The sequence below is a fragment of the Spermophilus citellus genome (genome assembly GCF_964194105.1).
Source record: "Spermophilus citellus genome assembly, chromosome: 10".
NCBI classification, from domain to species: domain Eukaryota; kingdom Metazoa; phylum Chordata; class Mammalia; order Rodentia; family Sciuridae; genus Spermophilus; species Spermophilus citellus.
Window position 1 is genome coordinate 76951223 of NC_138197.1, and position 25981 is coordinate 76977203.

At 45.0% G+C, this 25981-nt stretch overlaps 2 protein-coding genes across 18 annotated transcripts in view; both read left to right on the forward strand.

Annotated features, from left to right (window-relative positions):
• IKZF4 (IKAROS family zinc finger 4) overlaps nt 1–19293 on the forward strand; it is a 32801-nt gene extending 13508 nt beyond the window's left edge. For 6 of the 17 annotated variants that reach the window (XM_081310260.1, XM_081310261.1, XM_081310263.1 and 3 more), the window contains 7 exons: nt 684–734; nt 8000–8104; nt 9525–9785; nt 10632–10799; nt 13990–14139; nt 14605–14736; nt 15472–19293. In XM_081310260.1, coding sequence (XP_081166386.1) covers nt 695–734; nt 8000–8104; nt 9525–9785; nt 10632–10799; nt 13990–14139; nt 14605–14736; nt 15472–16232 — 1617 coding nt within the window. In that variant the 5' untranslated portion in view covers nt 684–694 and the 3' untranslated portion in view covers nt 16233–19293. Of the gene's footprint in view, nt 1–683; nt 735–1965; nt 2019–2350; nt 2745–3997; nt 4485–5535; nt 5573–6220; nt 6315–7999; nt 8105–9524; nt 9786–10631; nt 10800–13989; nt 14140–14604; nt 14737–15471 lie in introns of those variants that run through there. The other 11 variants (XM_081310259.1, XM_081310269.1, XM_081310271.1 and 8 more) reach the window with 6 other exon arrangements.
• A 3452-nt stretch (nt 19294–22745) lies between these two features.
• Nucleotides 22746–25076, forward strand: RPS26 (ribosomal protein S26). Its single transcript, XM_081309376.1, has 4 exons — nt 22746–22899; nt 23144–23321; nt 24237–24367; nt 24965–25076. Exons 1-4 carry the CDS (start codon nt 22897–22899, stop codon nt 24998–25000), a joined length of 348 nt encoding a protein of 115 aa, XP_081165502.1. The 5' UTR covers nt 22746–22896; the 3' UTR covers nt 25001–25076.
• Nucleotides 25077–25981: the final 905 nt, after the last annotated feature.

Genomic DNA, 25981 nt, shown 5'->3' on the forward strand with positions numbered 1-25981 from the left:
ACCTTCCTGTTATCCCCACTCCTGCTGCACACCCCAAAAAAGAATCCCACAACCGGCGCGGTGGTGCATGCCTGTAATCCCAGAGGCTTGGGAGGCTGAGGCAGGAGGATCGCAAGTTCAAAGCCAGCCTCAGCAACAATGAGGTGCTAAGCAACTCAGTAAGACCCTGTCTCCAAATAAAATACAAAATAGAGCTGGGGATGTGGCTCAGTGGTCAAGTGCCCCTGAGTTCAATCCCTGGTACCCCCCCAAAAAAAAACAAAAGAATCCCATGAAAGACTGAATTGAGCTTATATTTTTTTCCTACCCCTTCTTAACTGAGGTCTGGCATCTCTACAGGGCTGTTTCTTCATCTCTTGAGGGCTGAAGTATAAACTAGCTCCTATGGCATCAGCTCCACTACAGGGAGAAGGTATACTCTCAAAACCAAGACCATTCTAGACCAAGGTAGTATTTCTACCCCAGAGGCTGGGGAGGCCTGAAGAGGTTGTAGGTAGGAGGAAATCTTGGGGCTTGGAAGGCAGAGTACATTATTTTTCTCACCAGGACAAAGTACTTTAGGATAGTTTCAGACCATGCTTAAGTGATCTTCTAGTTTTCTTGCTTACTCCAGAATGTTAAAAGAAAAACCTTATCCCTTCCTAGATCTGACTTCTAATAGCAGCTGTTTTCTCTTTAAACAGATCTCTTTAAGATGGACATAGAAGACTGCAATGGCCGCTCCTATATATCTGGTATGCCTTCTGTGTGTTCCATTTGGACAGGCTGGGAGCAGACACTGATCTGTGGGGCAGGGCAGAGAGCCTTTAACTCAAGCACCCCACCTCAACATAACTAAACATCAGTAATAGAGCTGACATTCACGTTTGGTGGTAGTTGATAGTGGCACACAATCATTTTGTGATTTTTATATTCCCTAAAATAGTAACTCTTTCCCAGACTTCTTGGGGAACAAGGAAGAGGAAAGGAAATAGGAGAGGATTATTAGTGGACACTATTAGAGGGATGATTTGGAGTAAGTAGAAGATGTGTTTTCTTTTCCCATGCTCTGACATAACCAGCCAAAATAAAATTCTGTCCCATCCAAGTAGAAAGTGGAGCAGTGTTTCAAACCTCAGAAGCCCACAGGGCCTAGGAAGGTATATGAATGAAGTGGGCTAGGTCAGTTAGCAGAAGAGAATAGGAAGGACTGACATGAACTAGAGAACATACCTCAAGGAACAGCAGCTATTCAGAGTCCACTAGTGATTGCCATGTGGTAATTTGTATCTTCCAACTTTTCATTAGACATCAGAAATCTGAATTTTTATATGAAATAATTCTGTTTTACAATAATACTTTTTTTTCTGTACTGGAATAAACCCAAGGATATTCTACCATTAAACTACATCCCTAAAGTACTCAGACTGACCCCAAACTTGTAATCTTCCTGCCTCAGCCTCCTGAGTAGCTGGGATTGATTACAACTATATGCCACCATGCCTGGCTGTCAGTGTTTTAGAAAATGTTCCATAACACAAGTCAAAACTATCTATGAGCTGATTCAGCCCATGGACTACCAGTTTGCACCTTCAAAGGTAGGACTAGAGAGCCCAATTCACATTCCCCTCAATCCTTTTCCATAGTCTTAGCATGATATAGCTTTTCACACCTACCAAATATTCTTACTGAGGCAGAAGAAATCATTACATGTAGTATGAATTGTTTTGGAGATATCAGAATAATCAGGTTTAACAATTTTAATGATGTAAAAAAAAATCAGAAACTTTATCCAGATCCTTTTCTGAGAGTATAGGAAAGAGTCTCTAAGATGGAAAGAATTGTTTTGGGGAACATTAGAACATCAGGGCAAGAAATGATTATTAGAGGTAAGGGAAGTCAGAATTAGGTTTTGATGTGATGAGTTTCCCCATCAGAAATCCAAGAACCATTGTTGTAATGACCTGTAGTTTGTTTTTACTCTAGAGTGGGACCAATGAAGGAATTATTGGCATGCACTACGAGAGATAGCAAGACAGGTGGGTCACACTCTGTGCAAAACCCAGGTAATGTGCATAAGATGTTGACTCTGACCCATTTCTCATTTAAAAGAGAAGGAATTGGAATGGATAAAAATATTCAGTACCTGCCACATGCTGAACAGAATGACAGGGATCAGATGGGCTGATCCAATTGAAAGAGACTAATGGAACTAAGTCATGGTTCTAAGGAACCAGCCAGTCCTTCTACCTCCTGCTTAGTTAAGCCTATTCATTACTGAGCAAGAAATATGTTCAGGACCCTGCATTAGTGCTGGGGAGCACTCATATGGATAAAAACCAATCCCTCATGCAGAGTAGGTTAATGAGAAACTATGAAAGTGGCTGGGGGACTATCCCATGGGGCTCTTTTCAGTAGTGTCTCTAGAAAATACTGGATACTAGCAGAAAACTTCTGAGGATGTTTGCTTCACTGTGTTGTGAAATCAAACTTCACCTGCTTAGAGAAAGTTGGCATTTTCTAGATAAGAAACAGGCTCTGCACTGATGGTTCTTGATTGAAAGTAGAGGCCTAAAACTCCTTATCTGTGCTTTGAGAATTCTAGATGTCAGCAGCTACCTTAGAGGGAAAAACAAGATAGAGCTAACACTGGCTCTGAACAATGCCCCCTGCAGGACTGGGCATTGCTGAGACAGTTCACCCAAGGGGCATCTGAGAGCCCATCACTGACCCACCTTCTCCTGGATTGATATGGAAGCAGAGGGGTGGGCTACAGTGTACAACCCTCCTAATAAACACCACAGCTCCTTCTCAGGTTGTCACTACTGTGTGCCTCCATGCCAGGTTGTATTCCCTCACCTGGCCACTGATGAAGGTAGTAGCTTTCCTGTTCTTTAAAGAAATTTTACCTCACAGAATCTGATTCAGAAAATCCTTTTTTGTGTGTGTGTGTGGTGTGGTGGTGCACACCTGCAAGTTTGAGACCAACCTCAAGCAACTTAGCAAGTCCCTAAGCAACTTAGTGAGACTCTTCTCAAAAAGTAAAAACGGCTAGGGATATAGCTCAGTGGTAAAGTGCCCCTGGGCCGAATCCCCAGTACCCACTCTGCCAAAAGAACAAAAAGAAAAGTCCATTTTTTTCCTCTCCCTTTCTCTTTCTAAAGGCACAGATCATTATTACCATGAGAGAGAAAAGGAGTCCATTAATTTATAGCACAGATTTCCATATTCTCTTCCCACACATATATGCCCCTATCTTGCAAAAGAAATGTAGTTGCTCAAACCTAGCTCATGCAATTAATTGACTGAGCAATGCTTGTCCAAAGTATTATAGGACTGTAAAACGTTTAAGGGAACCTTAAGAGAAAAAGATCCAGGGGTAGGCAGCCCGAAGTTTCATGGCCCCTCCTATCCCCAAATTCTTGGAATTAGAAAATGTAGTCTTCCAAAGTAGGTCAGCTCCTCAGTGAACAGCTCCTCTGGAAGGGAAGGGAGCAGAGGCCTTGTCCTTTAAGAGGGTAGATTCATCCAGGGCTGTGGGCTGCTGGAGCCCCAGGGGCACAGGAAGGAGGAGAGGCAGGGAGTTTGTACCAACCTTTTTGCCTGGGATCTGAAAGGGCTCAGGGCCACAGAGCACCAGTATCCTGAGACCAGATTGTGCTGGGCCCTCTGATTGCTGGGAAAGGGGGCTGTTAGTCCCCAGACCTCCCTCCTGGAGGAGGAGGGGAAGAGGGAACACGGTGCCTGAGTTTGCTGGGGGAGGGGCTGTCCGCCAATTGGAAAGCCTTGAAGCTGCCCCGTGTCCTGGGCCCCATGACCTCTGGGGCCTTGGCTTCCCCAGCTGGCAGAGGATTGGGCCTTCCCTGGGCCCCCCCTTTTCTCCCTCCTGACGGCAGGCCCATCCATCTCTCTCTCTCACTCTCTGTCTCTGTCTCTCTCTCTCTCTCTCTCTCTCTTTCACTCACACACACACACACACTCTCTCTCTCTCTCTCTCTCTCTCTCTCTCTCTCTCTCTCTCAAGCATTTGTCGAGCAGTTCTTCTTTGTCTGCTGGGCAGGAGGGCAAAAGCACCCACCTCCCCTCCCCGTATACCACCCCCACCCCTTCACTGTCTTAGAAAAGGGATGCTGTAGCTTAGCATCCCCCCACCATACACATATATACATTTTCTCCAGCCCCCTCCCCAAGCACATCCAAGCGTGTTTTCTCCCTCTCTCTTTCTCATTCCACCCCCCGCCCCAACACACATACACTCTGGACTGAGCTGTTTCTTGCTGGCTGCAGCCGTGGGCCCCTGCTCACCGTGCCGCTGCCGCTGCCTGCGAAATGACGGCGGTTCCCCTCACTTCCAGGAATCCACGCTTCCTGGAAGGTGAGTGGCTGGGCTCACCCCTGCCTGCCACCGAGACGCAGACATGCACACACCACCCGCACTCCCTCGCCGTTTCCAAGGCGGCGGCCGTGTTCGCACCCCAGGGTCTCACCGGCAAGGGAAGGATAATGTAAGTTCAGGCAGAAGGCGGCTAGTGGAGGGGGGAAGGGGGGGTGCTGGGGCTAGGGAGCCAATTCAGTAACAACTCCCAAGCCTGAGAGGGAGAGGATGGGGGCTGTGTGTGTGTAGCGGGGGAGGGGGCGTTCCTCCTTACACTTGCGGAGGATGGGAAAGGGTGTTTGGTGTTGCTAAGCAAAGACCATTGACTTGGACAGTGGGAGCTTGTGGTGACATCTTGATTAGGCCTTGGGGACAGAGGTACTGCTGCCTGGGGTGAAATACCAAAGCAGACCTGGGTGGGAATGGGTGATAGAGAATTGAGGTAAGGAATAGGCGCCTTGACAGCAAATGCCTCAGCCTGGAACCAAGATCTAAGGGGCCTCAGCCTCCTCCCCACAATAGAGCTGACGATGGGCGTCTTTCTTTGCTCATGTACCCACTGTTCCCTGCTAGCAGGCTAGCATCCTGCCACCTGGAGCCCATGGTCAACAGAATAAGCAGTCGGGATGAGGTCCCTTGCAGAGAAGTGTGGAGGCTCGCTGAGCTCATGGCTGTTCTCTAGAGGTAGCCACTCTCTGAAGGGATCTGGAGAGGGCAGCGGGAGCAGAGGGCTTGTCTCCTTAAACATGTGAGACACATTTGTCTTTTGCCCTGCTTCCCAGTTCCTTGCCTCCTGTTTCTCTGCCCTTTACCTACCTCTCAGTTCCTCTGATGTGAACCTCATGATTTGGCTTTGCCCTCTGGGGGTTCAGCCAATCTATGATGACTTTGACCAAGAAAATTTCTCTAAGACATGAGAGCAGCCTTAATTCTTGGCTTTGACAGTCTGGGATTTCTTGGGAGTCCCAGGCATTTGAAATTCCCTCACTGAGGTTTCTGGGGCTGAGAGAGGAACTGCTGAATTTTCTAAATCCAACTCTAGTCCCCTTCTCCCTCTGGCTAGAATTCAAAAATCCCTGGAGTCCCACAAATACTTCCTGACCCCCAAAACAAATTCAGTCTTATTTTTTAGTCCCATGAAAGTAGACTTAATCCTGTTTTCTCTCTTACCTTTATCCTAGGGAGGGCAATAGCATCAGTAAGCCTTTGGAATTACTGGTGGACTTGAGGCTCCTGGAGCTTTCTCACCTGTTTCCAGGCCTTAACTGGGAAAGCCACAGATGCATTCTCCTCAGTGTCCTTAAATATTCCTTTAAGGATACCTTTCCCATATAGTAAGCCCCTGGCCCCATAAGGCAGCCTCAGCCCTGGTAAGCTGAGGCTAGCTATGGATTTCAGCAATCTCATCTATCCTTTTAGGATCAAGGTCTGAGCACCAGGCCCGTTCTTTCCCTGTAACTAATATCAAGTGATTTAGAGCAAGTCACCGCTAACATTTGAAAATGAATAAGAAGATGCCCTTTTCAGACCTTCTAACCTTGGTAATCCTACACTTAATCGAAAGGTCATATTTTAAAACTGGGTCTGAGTCCACAAGTCTTAACCCACAGTCCTGAGATGCTCGCTTCATGATATGTGTGTGGTTCTGATTTCAGGCAACTTTTCAAGGAAGCCATGGCTCACCTAAAGAGCCCCAGCTGGGAAAACTCAGATTCAAGCTATATATAAGGCTTTTTCTATAGATAGTGAACAAATTTCCTCAGGTTTTGATGGGATAGCATGGGGGAAATGGGACTCTTAGGAGAGGATATGAATGGGAAATGGTCCCAAAGTCCTGAGTGGTTGTTTTCTTCCCACTGACCAAAGCTGGAGAGGGATCCCTCAGGAGGGTGTGTTCCGGATTTCTTGCCTCAGGCCCAAGACTCCAACCATTTTATAATGGAATCTTTATTTTGTGAAAGTAAGTATGTGCATAGCTGGGCAATTGGGTAAAGTACTAATAGGTGGACTTCAGGGATGAATTTTAGGGTTTGTCTCTCCTCTCTCTCCCTCTCCCTCTCTGTCTCTGTCTGTCTGTCTCTCTCTCCCCCCTCTCTCATCCATATTTAGGCCTGTGTGCACATAACAATGCATGTTCATGTTAGCAGATAATATAGAAGGCTATGGGTATGTTTATTTCAGTAGGTATGTTCTCTTTATTCTCTGTGTAGCTACATATTGCTTTGTGTCTGTATATGTGTTTATCTACATGTGTTTTTATTTCACTGTTATATTTATGCAGAAGATTGTGGGGAGGAGGGATTTTTTAAAAGACACTCATATTTTCAGGTATGTTATCTGATTTTTGAAAACATTATGATACTCTCAAAAGCATTTTATAAAACAATTTATCAAGAAATTAAAATGAATATATTGAGGGTAAACTCATTATTTAATTCTCAAGGGAACATCAAATAGTAAATGTGTGACTGAAATCAGATCAGCTTTCTGAAGTACTCAAATTTTTTGCTGAATTTTGAAAGTGTAATGGACCCAACTCCCCCTGGGACAGTGATTCCCAGTTGGCTGTATAAGTGATGGTCAAGGAATGGGTACTTACTCTCTGTGACCTGATCCCAGCTCCACCACTACCAGCTATGTGACCTTAGATAAGTAATATAATCTCTCTTATGACTCCTTATCTGAGAAATTAACACAATATTATTTTGTAGAGTTGTTTTAAAGATCAAAGGAGATAATTCATTTATCTGGGTTCTATATAGAATAATGCCTTGCACATAGTAAGCACCAGAAACATTAGCTACTATTACTGTTGTTACTAATATTATTATTAGATTCAGGGACAATTCCAACTGCCCTTCCTACAGATCCTGAACCCGGTAGTGGGCCTCCAGAAAGGAACAGGAGGACTGGACACAGTGGTACTGTAATTCCAGTGACTCAGGAGGCTGAGACAAGAGGATCACAAGTTCAAAGCCAGTCTTAGCAACTTAGCAAGGCCCTAAGCAACTTAATAGGACCCTGTCTCAAAAATAAAAGGGGCGGGGCTGGGGATGTGGCTCAAGCGGTAGCGCGCTCGCCTGGCATGCGTGAGACCCGGGTTCGATCCTCAGCACCACATACCAACAAAGATGTTGTGTCCGCTGAGAACTAAAAAATAAATATTAAAATAAATAAATAAATAAATAAATAAATAAATAAATAAATAAATAAAAGGGGCTAGGGATGTGACTCAGTGGAAAAGCACCCCTGGGTTCAATCCCTGATACCAAAAGAAAAGAAAGGAACAGTAGGAAAGAACATTGTTCTAATTCACCTCCTCTTCAGGCCCCTATTTTCCTCTCTACCCTGGCCCGCCCAGCCAGTCCTGCTTCCTGCAGACGTCAGGCAGTGATGCTCTTCCCCTCAGGCCTAGATAAAGGTAGAGTAGACAAGGCCCAGCACTGAGCTCACGGAAGTTGGCATTGGGCACTAAGCTGGTAGGGGCACAAGGTATGGTGCCATGCATACAACACAGCTTTGTACATGGCTATGGGATTAGTGTTTGTGAAGTTTAACTGAATTTTTTAAAAAATTAGGCAATGGACAGTATATGGCTCTAGCCCCAGCCCCAGCTTTACCTGCCTTCTTGTTCTCTCCTCTAAGGTAGCGGGGACTCATCTCTGGAGAAGGAGTTCCTTGGGGCCCCAGTGGGGCCCTCGGTGAGCACCCCCAACAGCCAGCACTCTTCTCCCAGCCGCTCACTCAGTGGTAAGTCAAACTCCTACCCCTTCTGGCACTCGGCACCCCTATTTTTGTTTGGCCCTCAATTCACCTTCCATAGGCAACCATTTTCCCATCATCACCTCCTTCTGGTCTCCTGCTTAGAGTCTCTAAAACCATGAAAGAACTGGACCTGGTGGCCCACACCTCTAACCCCAGCAACCTGGGAGGCTGAGGCAGGAGGATCACAAGTTCTAGGGCAACCTCAGCAACTTGGGAGGCCCTAAGCAACTTAGCCCTAAGACCCTGTCTCAAAATAAAAAACAAAAAGACTGGGAATGTAATTCAGTGGTTAAGCACCACTGGGTTTAATCCCCAGTACCAAAATAAATAAATAAATGCATGAAGGAGTTTAGCATCTGGCTTCTGAAAAGAGTAGTCACTGCCAGACCAGGGTGGAACACATGGGTGGCATTAAGATGAAGTAGGTAAATTCTGGAACTGGAGAAGTCGGTAGATAGAAATGGTCATTAGAGATTGATAGGAAACAGAGTAAAAGGACCTCATCTCCCCATACCATGTACTTCTGCCCAGGCAGGATCTCCCTGACTGCCCCTCCCCAGTTGGCCCTAGATCTATGACATTCTCTAAATGGTTGAAATAGCCAGGAATGTAGGTCAGAGCTAGAGCCAAAGCCTTCTCCTCAATGGCTCCTCCCTCTTATACTACCCCCCTCTCAGATTTGTATGGAGGGAAATGGGGGGGGTCAGTCTTTTGGGGCAGGAGGATAATGGAAACCATGCCTATCTTCCAGTTTTTCTCTCTTTAGTTTGCTGTCCCTCTTCAGTCTTCCTAGGACTATTTTCCCGCCACTGTTACTTGTTGGCTTCCTGCCCAGACCCAAGCCAGACATCTTTCTTAATGACAAGAGAGTAGAGAATAAGCTGCCTCCTTTCCCCAGTGACAGAAGACATCCTATGTACCCCAACTTTTTTCTCTTAAAGCCTGTTTTGAGTGGGGGAATACCAGGGATTGAACCCAGGGGCACCTAGCTACTGAGCCACATCCCCAGCCACTTTTATGTTTTATTTTGAGACAGGGTCTTACTAAGTTGCTTAGGGCCTTGCTAAGTTGCTGAGGCTGGCTTTGAATTTGTAATCCTCCTGCCTCAGCCTCCTGAGTGTTGGGATTACAAGTGTGTGCTACCATACCTGGTTTCTTGAAGCCTGTGTGGTTTTTTGTTTGTTTGTTTTGATTTTTTTTGGTGGGTGGGAGAAAAGGGGAATGTTGTTTCAGGTTGCAGAGGACTCTGCTATCACCACCCAGGATACTAGGGTATTGACTCCGTCTTAAGGCCTGTAGGTCTCAGCACCTGGAGACACCCTGTTGGACTTCAGGAGTGTTGCTCTGGCCTGGGAACAGGTTCTCCTTTGCCTATATCTGTTCTAAACATCATCCCACCTTCCAGCCAATTCCATCAAGGTGGAGATGTACAGCGATGAGGAGTCAAGCAGACTGCTGGGGCCAGATGAGCGGCTCCTGGAAAAAGATGACAGTGTGATTGTGGAGGACTCATTGTCCGAGCCCCTGGGCTACTGTGATGGGAGTGGGCCAGAGCCTCACTCCCCTGGTGGCATCCGGCTGCCTAATGGCAAGCTCAAGTGTGATGTCTGCGGCATGGTCTGTATTGGACCCAACGTGCTTATGGTGCACAAGCGCAGCCACACTGGTGAGTAAACCAGAGGCATTCAGGGAGGAGCTGGGTGGGGGGTGCTTAAGAGGTAGAGACAATGCTGGGGCAATGGCAATAAGAGGGTTGCAGGAGTCCATGCTGGAGTGGGGTAGTCTCAGAAAGGGAAGGGTCTCTCCCAGCACATTTTCTAGTTGACAAAAAAAAAAAAAAAAAAGAGGGAATTTGAACTTCCCTTAACTCCTGTACCTTCCTGGCACTTTCCTCAGCTGTTGTTATAAAGGAAAGCTACTGTTTTTCTGAGGATGTGAGGGAAAAGGAGATGTTGTAGCCTCAAGGAGGATTCTTACAGCTCAGTGGTAGAGTTGTGCTTAGCATGCAATGAGGCACCACGTTCCGTTTCCAGCACCAAAAATTAAAAAAAAAAAAAAAAAAAAAAGAAGAAGAAAGAAGGAAAAAAAGAATAAAAAGGATCCCTTTGTCCAACAGGAATAGGACTCCTGAGTATCATTTGGGCCTTCCTAGCTCATAATTATTAAAAAAAACAAAAGGTAAGGGGCAGGAAACAAAGGCTTCCTCCTCTTAGCCTCTTCAGACTTTGAGCTCCTGGGGCCAATGGGCCCTGTGGAGCTCAGTTTTGGGTAACAGACTTGTGGTCTGGTGTTCCAGGCCCAGTACCCCTTTTCTGTCACATACCTCTAACTCACACCTTCCCAGGACAAGACCGTCCCCAGGTGATCTTGATAAAGCAGTATTAGCATGTGTGGCACACTCCTGCCCTTCAGCAATATGTTCAGTGAAACTTCCCTTGGCAGTGTTAGGGACTATCTTCAACCTTTGACATTTTTCATGCCGGCCCTCTGGAACCTGTTCTTTCACTTGCAGGTGAGAGGCCCTTCCACTGCAACCAGTGTGGTGCCTCCTTCACCCAGAAGGGGAACCTGCTGCGCCATATTAAGCTGCATTCTGGGGAAAAGCCCTTCAAATGTCCTTTCTGCAACTATGCCTGCCGCCGGCGTGATGCACTCACTGGTCACCTCCGCACACACTCAGGTCAGTGACCATCCAGCAGGAGAAGAGAGAGTAGGGCCCCGAGCATACCCAATAAATAGAGCTCCTAGACTTTTCTGTATTGGGGAGTTACAGTGTCTATCACTGAGGAGGGGAGAGCACTCATACAGAGCAAATAGGGCCTTGCCTCTTTAACTCTTCCTCTGGGCAGCAGGGCCCATGAGAAATTTGCAGGACCCTTTGTTGAGGTATTTTACTGCCACACTGTGTGACATGGAACAAAAAGAGCATGGATGGTCTTGGCTCCGCTCTGATTTTTGTTTTTTAAAGACTGTGATAATGCAAGTGCCATCTGTGCCCCACACCCACACTTTTGAGCCCATGGAAAGCCCTCTTCCCATTCCCATTTACCCTGGACCCCGCACTTATCACCATCTTAATCTGCCATCTATAACACCAGAAGTTTTTGGGGAACCACTGTCTATCCTCTCCTCTACTTCCTACAGGATCCTGTAAATATCCATGGGCCTCCCAAACTGGAAAAAAAAAAAAAAAGGAGCCTCAGACCTCCAATTAGGAAACAAGTATCCCATTTCTGTTCTATCCCAAAAGGCTGTCACTTTCCAAGAGTCAGGAGCAAGTCTAGAGAGTGTCTAGGAGTCAGTATTTAATAGTGCTGGGGAACTGGATCAGCAAGGTTTTCTAGATCAATCAAGACTATTTGAATCAGTATATCTCAGAATCAACTAGACAAATAGTACTTGTCAGAAATTTTACTAAGTTTGGGGCTTTTGGCTTGGATTTGGGAAGATGCCAGGAGCTTAGCTGGCAGGAAGGAGGGAACTCCAGACTGAAAAAATGCAGGAAAAGGGGAAGAGAGGAAAGATTTAGCAGGGTCTGTCCTCGAAAACTTTCCTTGCTGTTTTTCTCTTAAACTCTCCTGGGCCAGGACCTAAAGGGACAGAGCAATCATTTCTGCTTTCTCCATCTACCCACCTTCTTTCAGGTTCTCCCACTTTATAACTGGGACCTCTTTATCTCTATATACATGGAGGAACAGAGATAAAAATCATCACTGATTCATGCTTTATTATCTACAGAGCATTTCATTTGTGTCTCCTCATATAATCCTCATAATAATTACAAGATAGATGTGATTATCCCCATTTTGTTGACAAAGAACTGAAGCCCCGGGGAGAAAAAAAAAAAAAGTTGCAGGCCACATGGTTTTTATGCAGCATGACTGGACCCCCATCAAGAATCAGTGCCAGAGCTGGGTATGATGGCACACGCCTGTAATTCAGCTACTGTAATTCAGGAGATTGAGGCAGTAGGATCATGAGTTCAAGACCAATCTGAGCAATTTAGTGATACCCTATCTCAAAAATAAAATAAAAAGGGATGGGGGTATAACACAGTGGTAGAGTATCTGCCTTAACACGCACAAGGCCCTGAGTTTGATCCCCAATACTGAAGGGAAAAAAGAAAAAAAATCCAGTGTCAGGTGCTCCTTTTTCTCAGGAAATGGGCTGCTCCCTCTGCTGTTATGAAACCAGAATGGCTTGGCCCCCAGAATTCTTCCCAACAAATTCAGCTGGGTAGATTTTGGATGTTGTTCTGAAGGAAGTTAAGGGAAAAAAAGGAGACAGGTAAACTGTCAGAGTCCATCTCTGTTAAGATGCTTCCTGTTACAGTTGACACATAAGAAAAAATAGATTGGAGGATCATTCCTCTCCCAGATGTTAAGTCATTCCCCCAAGGGTGTTGGACAGATAGGAACTCTGGTGTTCATTTCATCCCAAAACACTAGGGTTTATGGAACAAGAGCAAAATAGCAAAATGTTGATTTAGTCAAGGCACAGCTTAGGCATTAGTAGGGGGTGAGTATCTCCTGTAGAGAGGAGATATTTTCTCCTGTCTCCCTGCTCAATAGAAGCAAAAAAAAAAAAACAAAACAAAACATAAAATATACAATACCTTGTACTCTTCACTGTTTTTTCTCTTTTCACAAATATCATCTCTCAAAAGTTGTCTTAAGCTGGCATAGAGGCACACCGTATAATCCTAGCAACTCTGGAGGCTGAGGCAGGAGGTTCACAAGTTCCAGGCCAGCCTCAGCAATTTAGCAAGGCCCTAAGCAATTTAGCAAGACTCTGTCTCAAAATAAAAAATAAAAATGACTGGGGATATATCTCAGTGATTAAGATACCAGTGATTAACCCTTGGGTTCAATCCCTGGTACAAAAAAAAAAAAGTTGTCTTTATAACCCATTCTTTAAAAAAAAAACCCAAGCCAGGTGCAGAGTCCCACCCCTATAATCCCAGTAGTTTGGGAGGCTGAGGCAGGAAGATCAAGAGTTCAAAACCAGCCTCAGCAACTTAGCAAAGCCCTTAGCAACTCAGTGAGACCCTGTCTCTAAATAAAATGCAAAAAAAGGCTAGGGATGTGGCTCTGGGGTTAAGCCCCCTCGGATTAAACCCCAGTTCCCCCCACTCCCGAAAAAAAACTGGTATTCTTTTTTCACTCTCTCCCTTATTTTCTTCTTTCTTTTTGTATTCTTTTTCTCTTTTCAGTATTTCTTGTCACTAATGGTACTTCTGGGGCTCTCTAGGTAGGTACCTCAGTATAGAGAGACAGAAGAGAATCAGTTAAATCAGGCAAGAGGTGGAAGTAAAAATACAAGTAAAGGTCCATGAAAACTGCCTCTCCCCACAAGGGCAGATCTAAGGGCTCTCATTTCTGTCACACCAGCCCACCAATTTCCCCCAAACCAGGGCACATAGTTCGTTAGCAAAAAAAAAAAAAAAAAAAAAAAAAAAATCCCCTTGTCTGATAAACAGCACTTACACCTGCCTGCCACATGGAAAGGTTAAACCGCAGTCTGGGCCCCAGACTCTGAGATCCTGGGGTGGGGCTTGCTTGCCTGCCTGCTGTTCCCCTACAAAGGCCTTGGGTCCTCACTTCCCTTGAGCAGCAACTTGGTCATCAAAGCCCATTACCAGTCTGAGGCTGTATGTCTTGGGATTCCCTCACTCCCATAGCTGCACATTGTCTCTCTTCCCCAAATTTGTCCATCTGTCCATTGTTGCAGGTAAAATTGGAGAAGGGTAGACAAGCAGAAGAATTCAACTTAGCAACATCTTTTCCTCCCTATTCCAGTGTATATTTGCTCCTGGATAATTTTGAGAACAAGGGCATGGAAGTAACTCTGATGCTGTCTATCTTCCACAGTTTCCTCTCCCACAGTGGGCAAGCCCTATAAGTGCAACTACTGCGGCCGGAGCTACAAACAGCAGAGTACCCTGGAGGAACACAAGGAACGGTGCCACAACTACCTACAGAGTCTAAGCACTGAAGCCCAAGCTTTGGCTGGCCAACCAGGTGTGGCCCTGAGCAGTACTATGGGGGAGTTGAGAGAAGATCCAGAGGATTGCAGGTTAAGGGTGATTCCAGTTCCTCCTCCTACAGAAGGATGAGATATATAAAATGGGAAACAGTTATTCTCATTAAATCTACTATTAAATCTTCCAAACACCCCATTCTAAGTATCCTCATCAGTGTAGAGTAAGGTCTTATGTTAGGTACTATAGGGAGATCCAGAGGTAGTGAAAGGTTGTCTCTGTATCTTCAGTCTAATAGAGGAGAGAACACAAGAAGTATAGAATCAAGGGTCAAATGTGTATACTTATCCTCAAATGGTCTGAAATATGGGGTTGAGCTTTAGAAGGGTAAAGTAAATAGTTTCCCAGGCTTTAGGTCTGACCCTCCTTGGCTACTGACCTGCTGGTTTTCTTGAGGTAGTACTACTCCTACTCAGCTACTACTGCCCCAACTCCTTCCCACTAGGTGAGGAGATCCGTGATCTGGAGATGGTGCCAGACTCCATGCTGCACTCATCATCTGATCGGCCAACTTTCATCGATCGTCTAGCTAACAGCCTCACCAAACGCAAGCGTTCCACCCCCCAGAAGTTTGTAGGTAAGAGTCCAGTTGGAAAGGAGACGATAGCTTAAAACCACACCTCAAATAAATTTGAGCTCTGATTGCCATTAGACCAGAGATTTTGGTCTGGTGGTTGATCTAGGGAAAGAAAACAACCTGATAATTCTAGTGTCAAAAATTATCCCCAGACCAGGAGGGAAGTAATGAGGAAGGATGTACCTCAAGAGGGTGGAAAGGAGTCAGTGTTGAGAACTTGTGGTAGCCTAAGGGGAGGTGTTTGGGGGTTCAAGCCCTCTGAGGTTTTGAGGCTAGAAGGACTTCAGTCTGTGTAGGCTCCTGCAAGACTTGGAGGAGAAGTAAGCATGTACTTCCCCCCATGACTCTGGAGGTCCCTAAGGATCTGGAGTTTTATGGAGAGTGATGAAAGAAATATTCATGCTAGGTAGGATAATACTTGTCTAAAATTACAGCCTATAGTCAGGGAATGAGCCCACCACACTGCACTCATCATTCCATCTTGGGGGAAGGAAATGAGGTGTAACAAATAAGGTTACAAGCAGCTGGGAGTGTAGCTCAGTGGTGAAACACATGTTTAGCATGTGTGAGGACCTGGGTTCAATCTTCAGCACCACAAATAATAATTACAATTAAAACAATAATAATGATGATCATGTTATATCCAGCCCCATGGGTTAAAAGAAACAAACCAGCAATCCTGGGGAGCACTTAGGAATTATTCAAAGACAGCCTTGCTGAGATCTTTCTCCACAGGTGAAAAGCAGATGCGCTTCAGTCTCTCAGACCTCCCCTATGATGTGAATTCTGGTGGCTATGAAAAGGATGTGGAGTTGGTGGCACACCATGGCCTGGAACCTGGCTTTGGAAGTTCTCTGGCCTTTGTGGGTGCAGAACATCTGCGTCCCCTCCGCCTTCCACCCACCAACTGCATCTCAGAACTCACTCCTGTCATCAGCTCTGTCTACACCCAGATGCAACCCCTCCCTGGGCGCCTGGAGCTTCCAGGGTCCCGAGAAGCAGGTGAGGGACCCGAGGATCTAGGTGATGGAGGTCCCCTCCTCTACCGGGCCCGAGGCTCCCTGACTGATCCTGGGGCATCCCCTAGCAATGGCTGCCAGGATTCCACGGACACAGAGAGCAACCATGAAGATCGAGTTGGGGGGGTGGTATCTCTCCCTCAAGGTCCCCCACCCCAGCCACCTCCCACCATAGTGGTGGGCCGGCACAGTCCTGCCTATGCCAAAGAGGACCCCAAGCCACAGGAGGGGTTATTACGGGGCACCCCAGGCCCCTCCAAAGAAGTGCTTCGGGTGGTGGGGGAAAGCGGTGAGCCGGTGAAGGCCTTCAAGTGTGAACACTGCCGCATCCTCTTCCTGGACCACGTCATGTTCACCATCCACATGGGCTGTCATGGCTTCAGAGACCCTTTCGAGTGCAACATCTGTGGTTATCACAGCCAGGACCGGTACGAATTTTCTTCCCACATTGTTCGAGGGGAGCATAAGGTGGGCTAGTGACCTCTCCCCGTGCCCTTAGTCCACTACTCCACTGCCCCACTATAGGTGTCTAGCCTTGTCCCCACCACACCCCAAGGAGTTTTGCATTGTAGCCCCCACCACTGGCCACTTGACTTCACACCTAACCCTGACTCTCCTTGCCTATTCTTTTCTACCCTGACCTATTTAAGCATTGTGATGAAACAGATCTTTTGCTTATGTTTCTTCTTTTTCTCTTCTCCTCTCCTCTCAGCATATTCACTGAGTTATTTATTAATTAGTTGACTTTGCCTTTTTTATTTATGGCATTCCCTTGCCACTCCCTCACCCTCTGGCCCACAGCTCCCTTCTACTGTAGGCCTAATTTTTTTCCTGTGGATCTAGCATCCAAAGCCCCAGGGGTCAGAAGCTCCTCTTCACATTAAGAGACCTTGAGCTTCTTGCTTTAATCCTCACCCTTTATCTGATTTTTCAGTTTTTATGCTGATACCTCCCAATGGCCCTACCTTAGCTCTGTGGCATTATATCTCCTCTCTGGGACCCTTCAACCTGGTACTCCATACCTCTCGTGCCCTCTCACTTTAGGCAGCTTGCACTATTCTTGAATGAATGAAGAATATCCTCATTTGGAAGTAGGAGGGGTTGAAGAAATTCTCCCCTGGCACTGTGAGACTGAGGATCCTCTTAACTGCCCCTGGGAATATGAGCTCCCCAAAGCCTACATTCAGGATCTCTCTCCAGGATGTGATATAGCTCGTCCCTGTCCCCAGCCCAATCCTCATCACCACCCTAGTCTCTTCAACCTGCCACTCTGCTAAGTGGTGGCTTTTCTCTCTGTGGAGTAACCCCATTTTATATTCTCAGGGGCCAAGGCTAGGTCTGCAACCCTTTGTCTAAGGCACATTGGGAGCCACAGGTGCCTAATTAGGAACCAGGGCATGGGAAGGGTGTGGGTCAAAATATTTTCTCTCCTCCACCTCTCAGACTTCTTCACTCTAGTGACCTTCATGGGCTTACAGGGACTCTTTCAGTCCCCATCCTATGAGAAACTGGTGGGTAGCTGCCTGATAACCAGGGGTCTCTCAACCCCTCTGTCATGCTGCCTTCTTCCTCTCCTTCCCAGCAGGATTCACTCTCATTCCTGCTCTCATGGGCTCTTTCTTGTTATTGGTGGCAGGGAGAAAAGGATGTCTCTTTTTTCTCTTCTAATTTTCAGTGTAACCAAAAATTATCCCAGGATGAGCAAGGATATGTGCCCCTCATCCATTCCATCCTTGTTCCATCAAGAATGGAGTAGGCACAACTCACCAGGGGTCATCCTTCACTGCCCTTCTATACTCAGCTCCCAGACATGCAGGAGGGGCATTCTTCTCCTGGCTGCTGCAGAGACCCCTGGCTATTTGGATAACCAAGGATTCATGAGAAGGGACAGGAGGAGGTACAACTCCACTGCAAGTGAAGGTCTCTTTCTACAAAGAGCTCCCTGCCTGGGGCCACAGCCATCCCACTCTCTGCTTCCTTGAGATTCAAACCAAAGGCTGTTTTTCTATGTTTAAAGAAAAAAAAAAGAAAAAAGAAAAAAAAAGTGAAAAACCAAACACAACACCTCACAAGTTGTAACTCTTGGTCCTTCTCTCTCTCCTTTTCTTCCTTTCCTGTCCATCTTTCTTGCCACGTGTCCTTTCCTTATTGGCCTTTCACCTCTTCTTTTCTCACTCCCTATCAGGGATATTTGTTTGGGGGGTTGGTAAAAGGTGGGCTAAGGATCAGATCCTGGGATTGGGGCTCTTAAGGGTCTGGGAAGAGTCTACCTTACCCTATCATGGGAAGTGAAAAAAAAAACTCTTTTCCCCCCTTTTCCTTCCCCATTATTGTGGTTTTCCCAAGAGAACCAGATTGGCAGGGAGAGGCCTTGTGGGATGATTGTTCCTCCTTGACAATGTAGCAATAAATAGGTGCTGCCAAGGGCAGAGGATGGGGGAGTCAGCTCAGAGGAGAGTGGTCCCTAGAGAAAGTAAAGAGTCTTCTCAACAGCACCCTTAGGTACTTGCTCCTTGTTCAGGATGGCAACAGAGCTGAGATTAACACCTGGGCTTCTCCTGAACTATTCTGGTTATTGAGCCACTTCCTGTTGGACCTACCCATCCCACATCTTCTATGTCTGCTGTGTATTTGATGATACCTCATAAGGACTTATCCCTTCTGGGGTATCAAAGCCTTAGGGTGCCCTCATCCCCTCCCCTAACCAGCCTTGGCACCTGTAACCTCCCGGAACATGAAGGACTATGCTCTGAGGCTATACTCTGTGCCCATGAGAGCAGAGACTGGAAGGGCAAGACCAGGTGCTAGGGAGGGGAGAGAGGGGCATCCTGTCTCTCTCCAGACCATCACTGCACTTTAACCAGGGTCTTAGGTACAAAATCCTACTTTTCAGAGCCTTCCAGCTCTGGAACCTCAAACATCCTCATGCTCTCTCTCCCAGCTCCTTTTACATAAAAAAATAAAAAGAAAGAAAAAGAAAGAACAAAAACTACACAGTGAAACCCACATGGAGTAAAGAGGTGTTTCCTTTTATATTGCTATTCAAAATCAACACCACAAAAAGAAATAAGAATTTCTAAATAGACACTTTTCCAGAACTTTGTTTTTTCCTGTCAATGTCCAAGCTGCGGGTGGGATTTTGTAATACTTCTGGCAGCTTCTTTCCTTGTGTACATAATATACATATATATATATATTTTTAATCAGAAGTTATGAAGAACAAAAAAAAAAAAAAAAAAAAAACCACAGAAGCAAGTGCAATACCACCTCTCTTCTCCCTCTCTCCCAAGGTTTCCTTTGTAGCCTGTTTGGTGTTTCCTTTGACCCTTGCCCCTCCACTTCCTCCTCTCTTCCTCTGCCCCCCACCTTTTTTTAAGTTTTTCTCCTTTCTCTATGGGAGTTAAACTAGCTTTTGAGACTTATTGCAAAGCATTTTGTATATGTAATATATTGTAAGTAAATATTTGTGTAACGGAGATATACTACTGTAAGTTTTGTACTGTACTGGCTGAAGGTCTGTTATAAATAAACATGAGTAATTTAACACCCCTGGTTGTTTTTGCAGCCTTCCTTTGCCTTACTTTCCTGCTAGGAGGGAGGAGGGATCTCCTTGCAGCAAGCTGTACTAAACAGTTTTGGAGGTGAAAAAGATTGAGAGTAAATCAGACCAGAGAGCTCAAGTTGTTGCTGCAGAACAGGGAAAATTTCAGCCTAGAATGAGAAGTCCTATAAGTATCTTCAGGATATGAAAATCTGACTTGCCTATCTATTCAAAGCAGAGATTCATCAAACCTTTGTAGAGTACCTACATGTGCAAAACACATTACATGCCTAGGGAGATGTAAGTTACAATAACACGAATGATGATAATGATAGGGTCCACTATTTCAGCATCTCATAATTCCCAAGCACTGTACAAAGTCGTCTTTCTTTTTCCCCCTGGTGCTGGGTATTGAACCCAGGGGTACTTTATCACTGAGCTACATCCCCAGCCCTTTTTATTTTTTATTTTGAGACACAGTCTCACCAAGTTGCTTAGGGCCTCACTAAGTTGCTGAGGCTGATCTCGAATTTGTAATCCTTCTGTCTCAGCCTCTTGAGCTACTGGGATTACAGGCATGTGCCACAATACCCAGCCCAAGTCTTTATTTAACTGGAGAAATACCTGCATAAGAATAATCACAATTATTGGTGAAAAATAAAAGACCAAGAGAGATTAAATAATTTGTTCAAAACTAATCAGCCAATAAGTAAAAGGCAGCATTTGAACCCAAGAATATGTAAGTCCAAAGCCTGCCTATGCCTTTATGACAGTGAAACCTTCAGGCAACAAAAATCCAAAGAAAAACAAAGTAGAAAAATCAACTTCATTATGTCTTAAGTGTTAACTATTTTCTATACCTTTCATTCTAAACTTGTTTTTACTCTGATCTATCTCACTGCTATGATACTACAATGAAGTAAAAATTGGAGACACTCCTATCTAAAATCGATTATTTACTATGTCTCATTGAAAATAACATATTCAAAGTTAAAAGACAAAATGTATATAGTTGCTTCCGCCTAAAAACAAAAATTAGAAAATAGATTTTAGCCCCAATAAAGTGGGTTAAGGTTAAATGAAATGTTGTTGGAGAAAGAGTGAATCTGCTGTGTTCAGAATTTAGAATGACATATGAATAAATGTTTGGTTTCTATCTATTCCATCTTGGGCTCAAATGCTACCCAAGGAGGCTCACTTGCCACCAGTTCACAAATCATGCTCTAGAGCAGTTTTTCAAGTGGCCTGTATTCTAAGAGTATCCTTAACTTTAGAGCTACTAGGTGGTTGCAGGATAGCCTTTCCTGCTCAAGGCGCAAGCCTTCTGATGGCTCTTCAAAGGGAGCTGAAAATGTGTGAGGGAAGGAGGTGTGGATTTTTATTATTTATTTGTTTATTTATTTGTGGTAATGGAGATCCAACCCAGGGGCACTTTACCCCTGAAAACATCCCCAGCAGGTCCCCTTCTCTGTTTTTTTTTTTTTTTTTTTTTTGGTACCAGGGATTGAACCCAGTGGCTCTCAACCACTGAGCCACATCCCCAGCCCTTTTTGTTTTTTATTTTAAAACAGTGTCTCTCCAAGTTGCTTAGGGCCTCCCTAAATTGCTGAGGCTGGCTTTGAACCTTGCAATCCTCCTCCTGCCTCAGCCTCCCAAGGTGCTGGAATTACAGGCATGCATAATACCTTTATTTTTAAAAATGTATTTATATGAGGTGCTGAGGATAGAACCCAGCACCTCACACATACCAGGCAGGCACTCCACCACTGAACTACAACCCCAGCTCCCCACCCCATTACCACAATTTTATTTTGAGACAGGGTCTCACTATATTGCCCAGGTTGATCTACAAGCTGTTATCTTCCTGTTTCAGCCTTTTGTTTTTGTTGTTGCTATGTTGGGCATCCAACCCAGGGCCTCCAGAATGCTAGGCAAGCACTCTACCATTGAACTACACCAAGGAATGGCGAAATCACCTTTGTAGGTCTTGGTCAGCATTTATTAAAATAAAATAGAGAACAAAACATACCAGTGCACCTTATGTCATAAGGGTGTTATTTCATGAGGCTTGTATATATGTATATTTGGGTTTATGTTTGGGTACCAATGAGAAATGCACTTCTGCCATGTGTCCGGGTCAAAAATATGAAAAATCTCTGACCCACCCTTTACCTGCACTCATTTGTTTGCTAGTTGAGAGACAGCATAATACAGTGGCACCAATACACCTCTTAACTAGCTCTGTGTATTCTGAACAAGTCATTTTGCACTTCAAATTTTCGAACTTTAAAGTGATGATAATAATAGTGCCTACCTTATAGACTTATTGAGGGTTAAATGGGTTAGTATTTACAAAGAGCTACTACAATTCATGGCACTGTGCTAAAAAGATCCAAGGATTAAAAGGGCAGATAAGAAACAGTTCTAGTTCGGGTACAGCGAAGCACACCTATAATCCCTAGAGAGGCTGAGGCAGAAGAATCCTGAGTTCAAAGCCAGTTTTGGCAATTTAGCGAGGCCCTAAACAACTCAGTCAGACATATCTCAAAATAAAATATAAAAAGGATTGGGGATGTGGCTCAGTGTTTAAGTGCCCCTGGGTTCAATCCCAAGTATCAAAAAAGAAACAGTTTCAGCACAAATGTTCTAGTTCATTGTCTCGCATTTCGGTCTTTTATTCACAAAATGTTGTTTCCTTCAAGGTCTTCCACTTCGTAATTTTATGTCTTGTGGCAGGACAGAGAAAAGAAATATGAGGGGGGCTGGGGATGTGGCTCAAGCGGTAGCGCGCTCGCCTGGCATGCGTGCGGCCCGGGTTCGAACCTCAGCACCACATACCAACAAAGATGTTGTGTCCGCCGAGAACTAAAAAATAAATATTAAAAAATTCTCTCTCTCCCCTCTCTCACTCTCTCTTAAAAAAAAAAAGAAAAGAAAAGAAATATGAGGGGCCGGGACTGGTGACACGAACCTGTAATCCCAGACAATCGGGAGGTTGAGGCAGGAGAATTCCAAGTTTGAAGCTAGCCTCAGCATTTTAGCGAGGCCCTAATCAACTTAGTAAGACCCTGTCTCAACATTTTAAAAAAATGTTTAAATGTCTCAACATTTTAAAAGCACCCCTGAAGAACAACAAGAAAAAATAAACGCGTGCAGCGCCACTTTCGGCCTAAGGACGTGGGGCCAACACCTCTCAGCTTTGTACTACAATCCCCAACACACATCTCTCTTCCTCTGCCCTCTAATTGGAAGAGCGTTTTAGGGCCTAGCACCGGGAGGAAGTTGATCTTAGCGACGCATGACGCAAATTTACAACATCCGACCTACGGTGTCGCGATGTTTCTCGCGAAACCTATAACACTAATTTTCTTCCGCCAGCAGGCTAAGTAGTCCCAAAGTTAACTTGTTCCATGCATAAATAAACCCTACGAACCTCTGTCTCCTCTGGGTGTCTTTGGAAACGCTAAGTAATCAAGAAATTTTTGGAAGTGGTTTTCCGTTCTTGATACTACGGGTTTTCCCCACGTGAGCGTAGGGATCTTGCGCTATATAAGAGGTCCGGCCGGATGTCACGTCCTCTCTCGGGTCCTCGCTTCCAAGATGGTGAGTTGTGGCGCGTGGTGAGCGTGGGATTCCGGGTGGAGGCTGAAAGGAGCAGATTTGGGGTTTGTGGGGAATTGAGAGCCAGTGCCATGGTGGAGGAGAGACGTATGATTTTGGATTTAGAAATTCGAGAAGCCTGAGTGGCGACTTTTTAGGTTACCGGCACGAAATGGAACCCGTAGATGGCTGATTCTGGTTGAGTTCCACCCTCTTAATTCCTAATGGGATCTCTTTCCTGATACAGACCAAAAAAAGAAGGAATAATGGTCGTGCGAAAAAGGGCCGCGGGCATGTGCAGCCTATTCGTTGCACGAACTGTGCCAGGTGCGTGCCCAAGGACAAGGCCATTAAGAAGTTCGTCATTCGAAACATCGTGGAGGCCGCAGCCGTCAGGGACATTTCCGAAGCAAGTGTTTTCGACGGTAAGTGAGCCACTGGCACTAATTGTGTAAGGATCTAGTACCTGAACTTATCCCCCGATCTCGCGCTTTTGCATACTCTGTTGGCGCATTTTTGGAGTATTCTAGGCAATTTCTTTAAGGTTGTTGGTAAAAGAGAATGGTATATTTGTTCTCGTTTTTGGCTTGAAGCATAGTGTGCCTTTTTGTGATAGTGCCCTGGCTTTACTCCGAAGTTTACATCATGTGACTGCCTGTATTTCCAGAAACTCTTCTGTAGACAATCCTAGTGAATGTAACAATTCTTAATTAGCGAAGAGCATTTAAATGCTTGTAGGAAAGTACAAATGACTCAGTTTCACGAAGATTTATTTGAAGAATGGAAGCAGGCTAGGTGGGGTGTCCTGGCCTCCAAGCGACTCCGAGGACAGAGGCAAGAGGAGGCTAAGTTAATGACCAGTTTGGGTAATTTTCAGATTTTTAAAAAAGGCTGGGGATTTAGCTCATCCGTATAGAGGAGTAGGGAAGAGGATGAAAGAAGACTAGTTTTTATAGTGATGTAACTTTTTTTTCTCAAATTACTTTCTTAGGCAACAAGAAGGGGGCTAGCTTTAGAGCTGATAAAGCTGTTGAAGGAACTGGACTCTGGGTTTATTACTTGTAAATAGGATGTGATTTTGGTTTCCATGGTGTCAAGATGGGTTTGGAGGGGATATTGTTAGTACTGTGGATTTAACCTGGGGTACTCCACCACAGAGCTAAATCTCCAGTGAACTTGTGATCCTCCTGCCTTAGGCTTCCAAGTTGCTGGGGTTACAGGTGTAGGCCACCATGCGTTGACTATAGGTTTAGTTTTGACTGATAGAATGAACAAGAAAGAATAATATAAGGTGGGTATATAATACCTAATGATGTTTTTCCCTTCTCCCCTATTGTCAGCTTATGTGCTTCCCAAGCTGTATGTGAAGCTGCATTACTGTGTGAGTTGTGCCATTCACAGCAAGGTAGTCAGGAATCGATCTCGTGAAGCCCGGAAGGACCGGACACCCCCACCTCGGTTTAGACCTGCTGTGAGTATTTTAAAAGAAGGATGTGTACATTTGAGGAGTTATGGATAAGTGAGGGCCAAAGAAATATCAAATTAAGATCTTTTGTGGTAGGGCAGGTGGGACCCACACCTAAAACTCATAAAAATTCTCAGGAATTTTTGGGGTTGAATAGTGTGTTCTCCTTCCATATCTACCAACTGTTTATGTGGGGGTTTTGGTTATTGTTGTGTTTTTGTTCTGGGGAAGGAACCTGAGGCCTTGTACATCGTAAGCAAGTGCTCAGCCACTGAACTATATTGTAATCTCAGATCCATGGTTTGGTTTTTTTTTTTTTTTTTTTTTTTTTTTGTTGTTGTTGTTGTTGTTTTTGCGCAGCTGGGGCTGCCGAGGATTGAACTCAGGGGCCCTTGGCTACTGAACCATATCCCCAGCCCCATTTTATATTTTATTTAGAGATAGGGTCTCACTGAGTTGCTTGGCACCTTGCCATTTGCTGAGGCTGGCTTTGAACTTGCAATCCTCCTGCCTCAGCCTCCCCAGCCACTGGGATTACAGGTGTGTGCCACCAGATTCGTGGTTTTTGATTGATTTCTTTTTTTTTTTTTTTTTTCCTTTCAGGGTGCTGCCCCACGACCTCCACCAAAGCCCATGTAAGAAACTGCATCCTTAATGAGTGAAGAAAATCTATCTTCTGGAAAAAAATAAAATGGAAATTGTAATTCATACTGCATGTTGAGTGTATCTGTAGGCTTTGTGTATGTGTGTTTATGCTGTGTATTCAAGTACCACAGTTTTCATAGGGAACCTTAATTTTTAAAAATTCTTTTTTATTGAGTACTTGGTCTTGCTAATTTTGCAAAGCTGTGTGGAACATGGAGGTTTAAACCATGTTAGATTTCTATATATGTGTGTGTGAGTATTAGGTTCATTCAGCCTGTACAAGTTTAAGTTGGCACCCTGAAATTGAGGAAGCAGCTGGGAGTTTAGCATGTATAAGGCCCTAGGTTTGGTTTGATTCTTTGGTAAAAGAATATAGTTGTGATGCCTACCTAGAAGGCTGATTTCAGTAATTTAGTGAACCCTGTCTCAGAAAATAAATCTGTGTGGAGCTTAGTTCTAGAGTGTCCCTGGATTCAAATTCCCAGAACTGGGGGAAAAAAAAGGAACAGATGTTATGATCCCTAGTGGGGGGGACTATTTATTTGGAAACTTATGACAAATAGCTTCAAAGAAACTTGTGAAAAATCACCAGGCATGGTGGTGATTAAATCACTGTTAATTCCAGTGATTTGGGAAGCTGAGGTAGATAACAATTTCAGGCCAACATGACCTGTCTCAATTGGTTGGGGGTGCTTGCCTCACATGCACAAAGCCCTGGGTTCAGTCCCCAGCACCACACACACACAAAAAAAAAAATGGTTGGGGGTGTAGCAGTACTACATATAGTACTACATATAGATTTTTTTTAAAGGGCTGAGGTTGTGGCTCAGTGGTAGAGACCCTGGATTCTATCCTCAGCACCACATAAAAATAAGTAAACAAAGATTGTGTCCTGCTGGGGATGTGGCTCAAGCAGTAGCGCACTCACTTGGAATGTGTGGGGCGCTGAGTTCGATCCTCAAAATAAAGATTTTG

What these genes read in the sequence shown, in the direction of transcription:
- RPS26 (XM_081309376.1), top strand. An exon ending in CGAAGCAAGTGTTTTCGACG is followed by an intron (nt 23,322 to 24,236) that starts GTAAGTGAGCCA and finishes CCCTATTGTCAG; the next exon opens with CTTATGTGCTTCCCAAGCTG. An exon ending in CACCTCGGTTTAGACCTGCT is followed by an intron (nt 24,368 to 24,964) that starts GTGAGTATTTTA and finishes TTTTCCTTTCAG; the next exon opens with GGTGCTGCCCCACGACCTCC.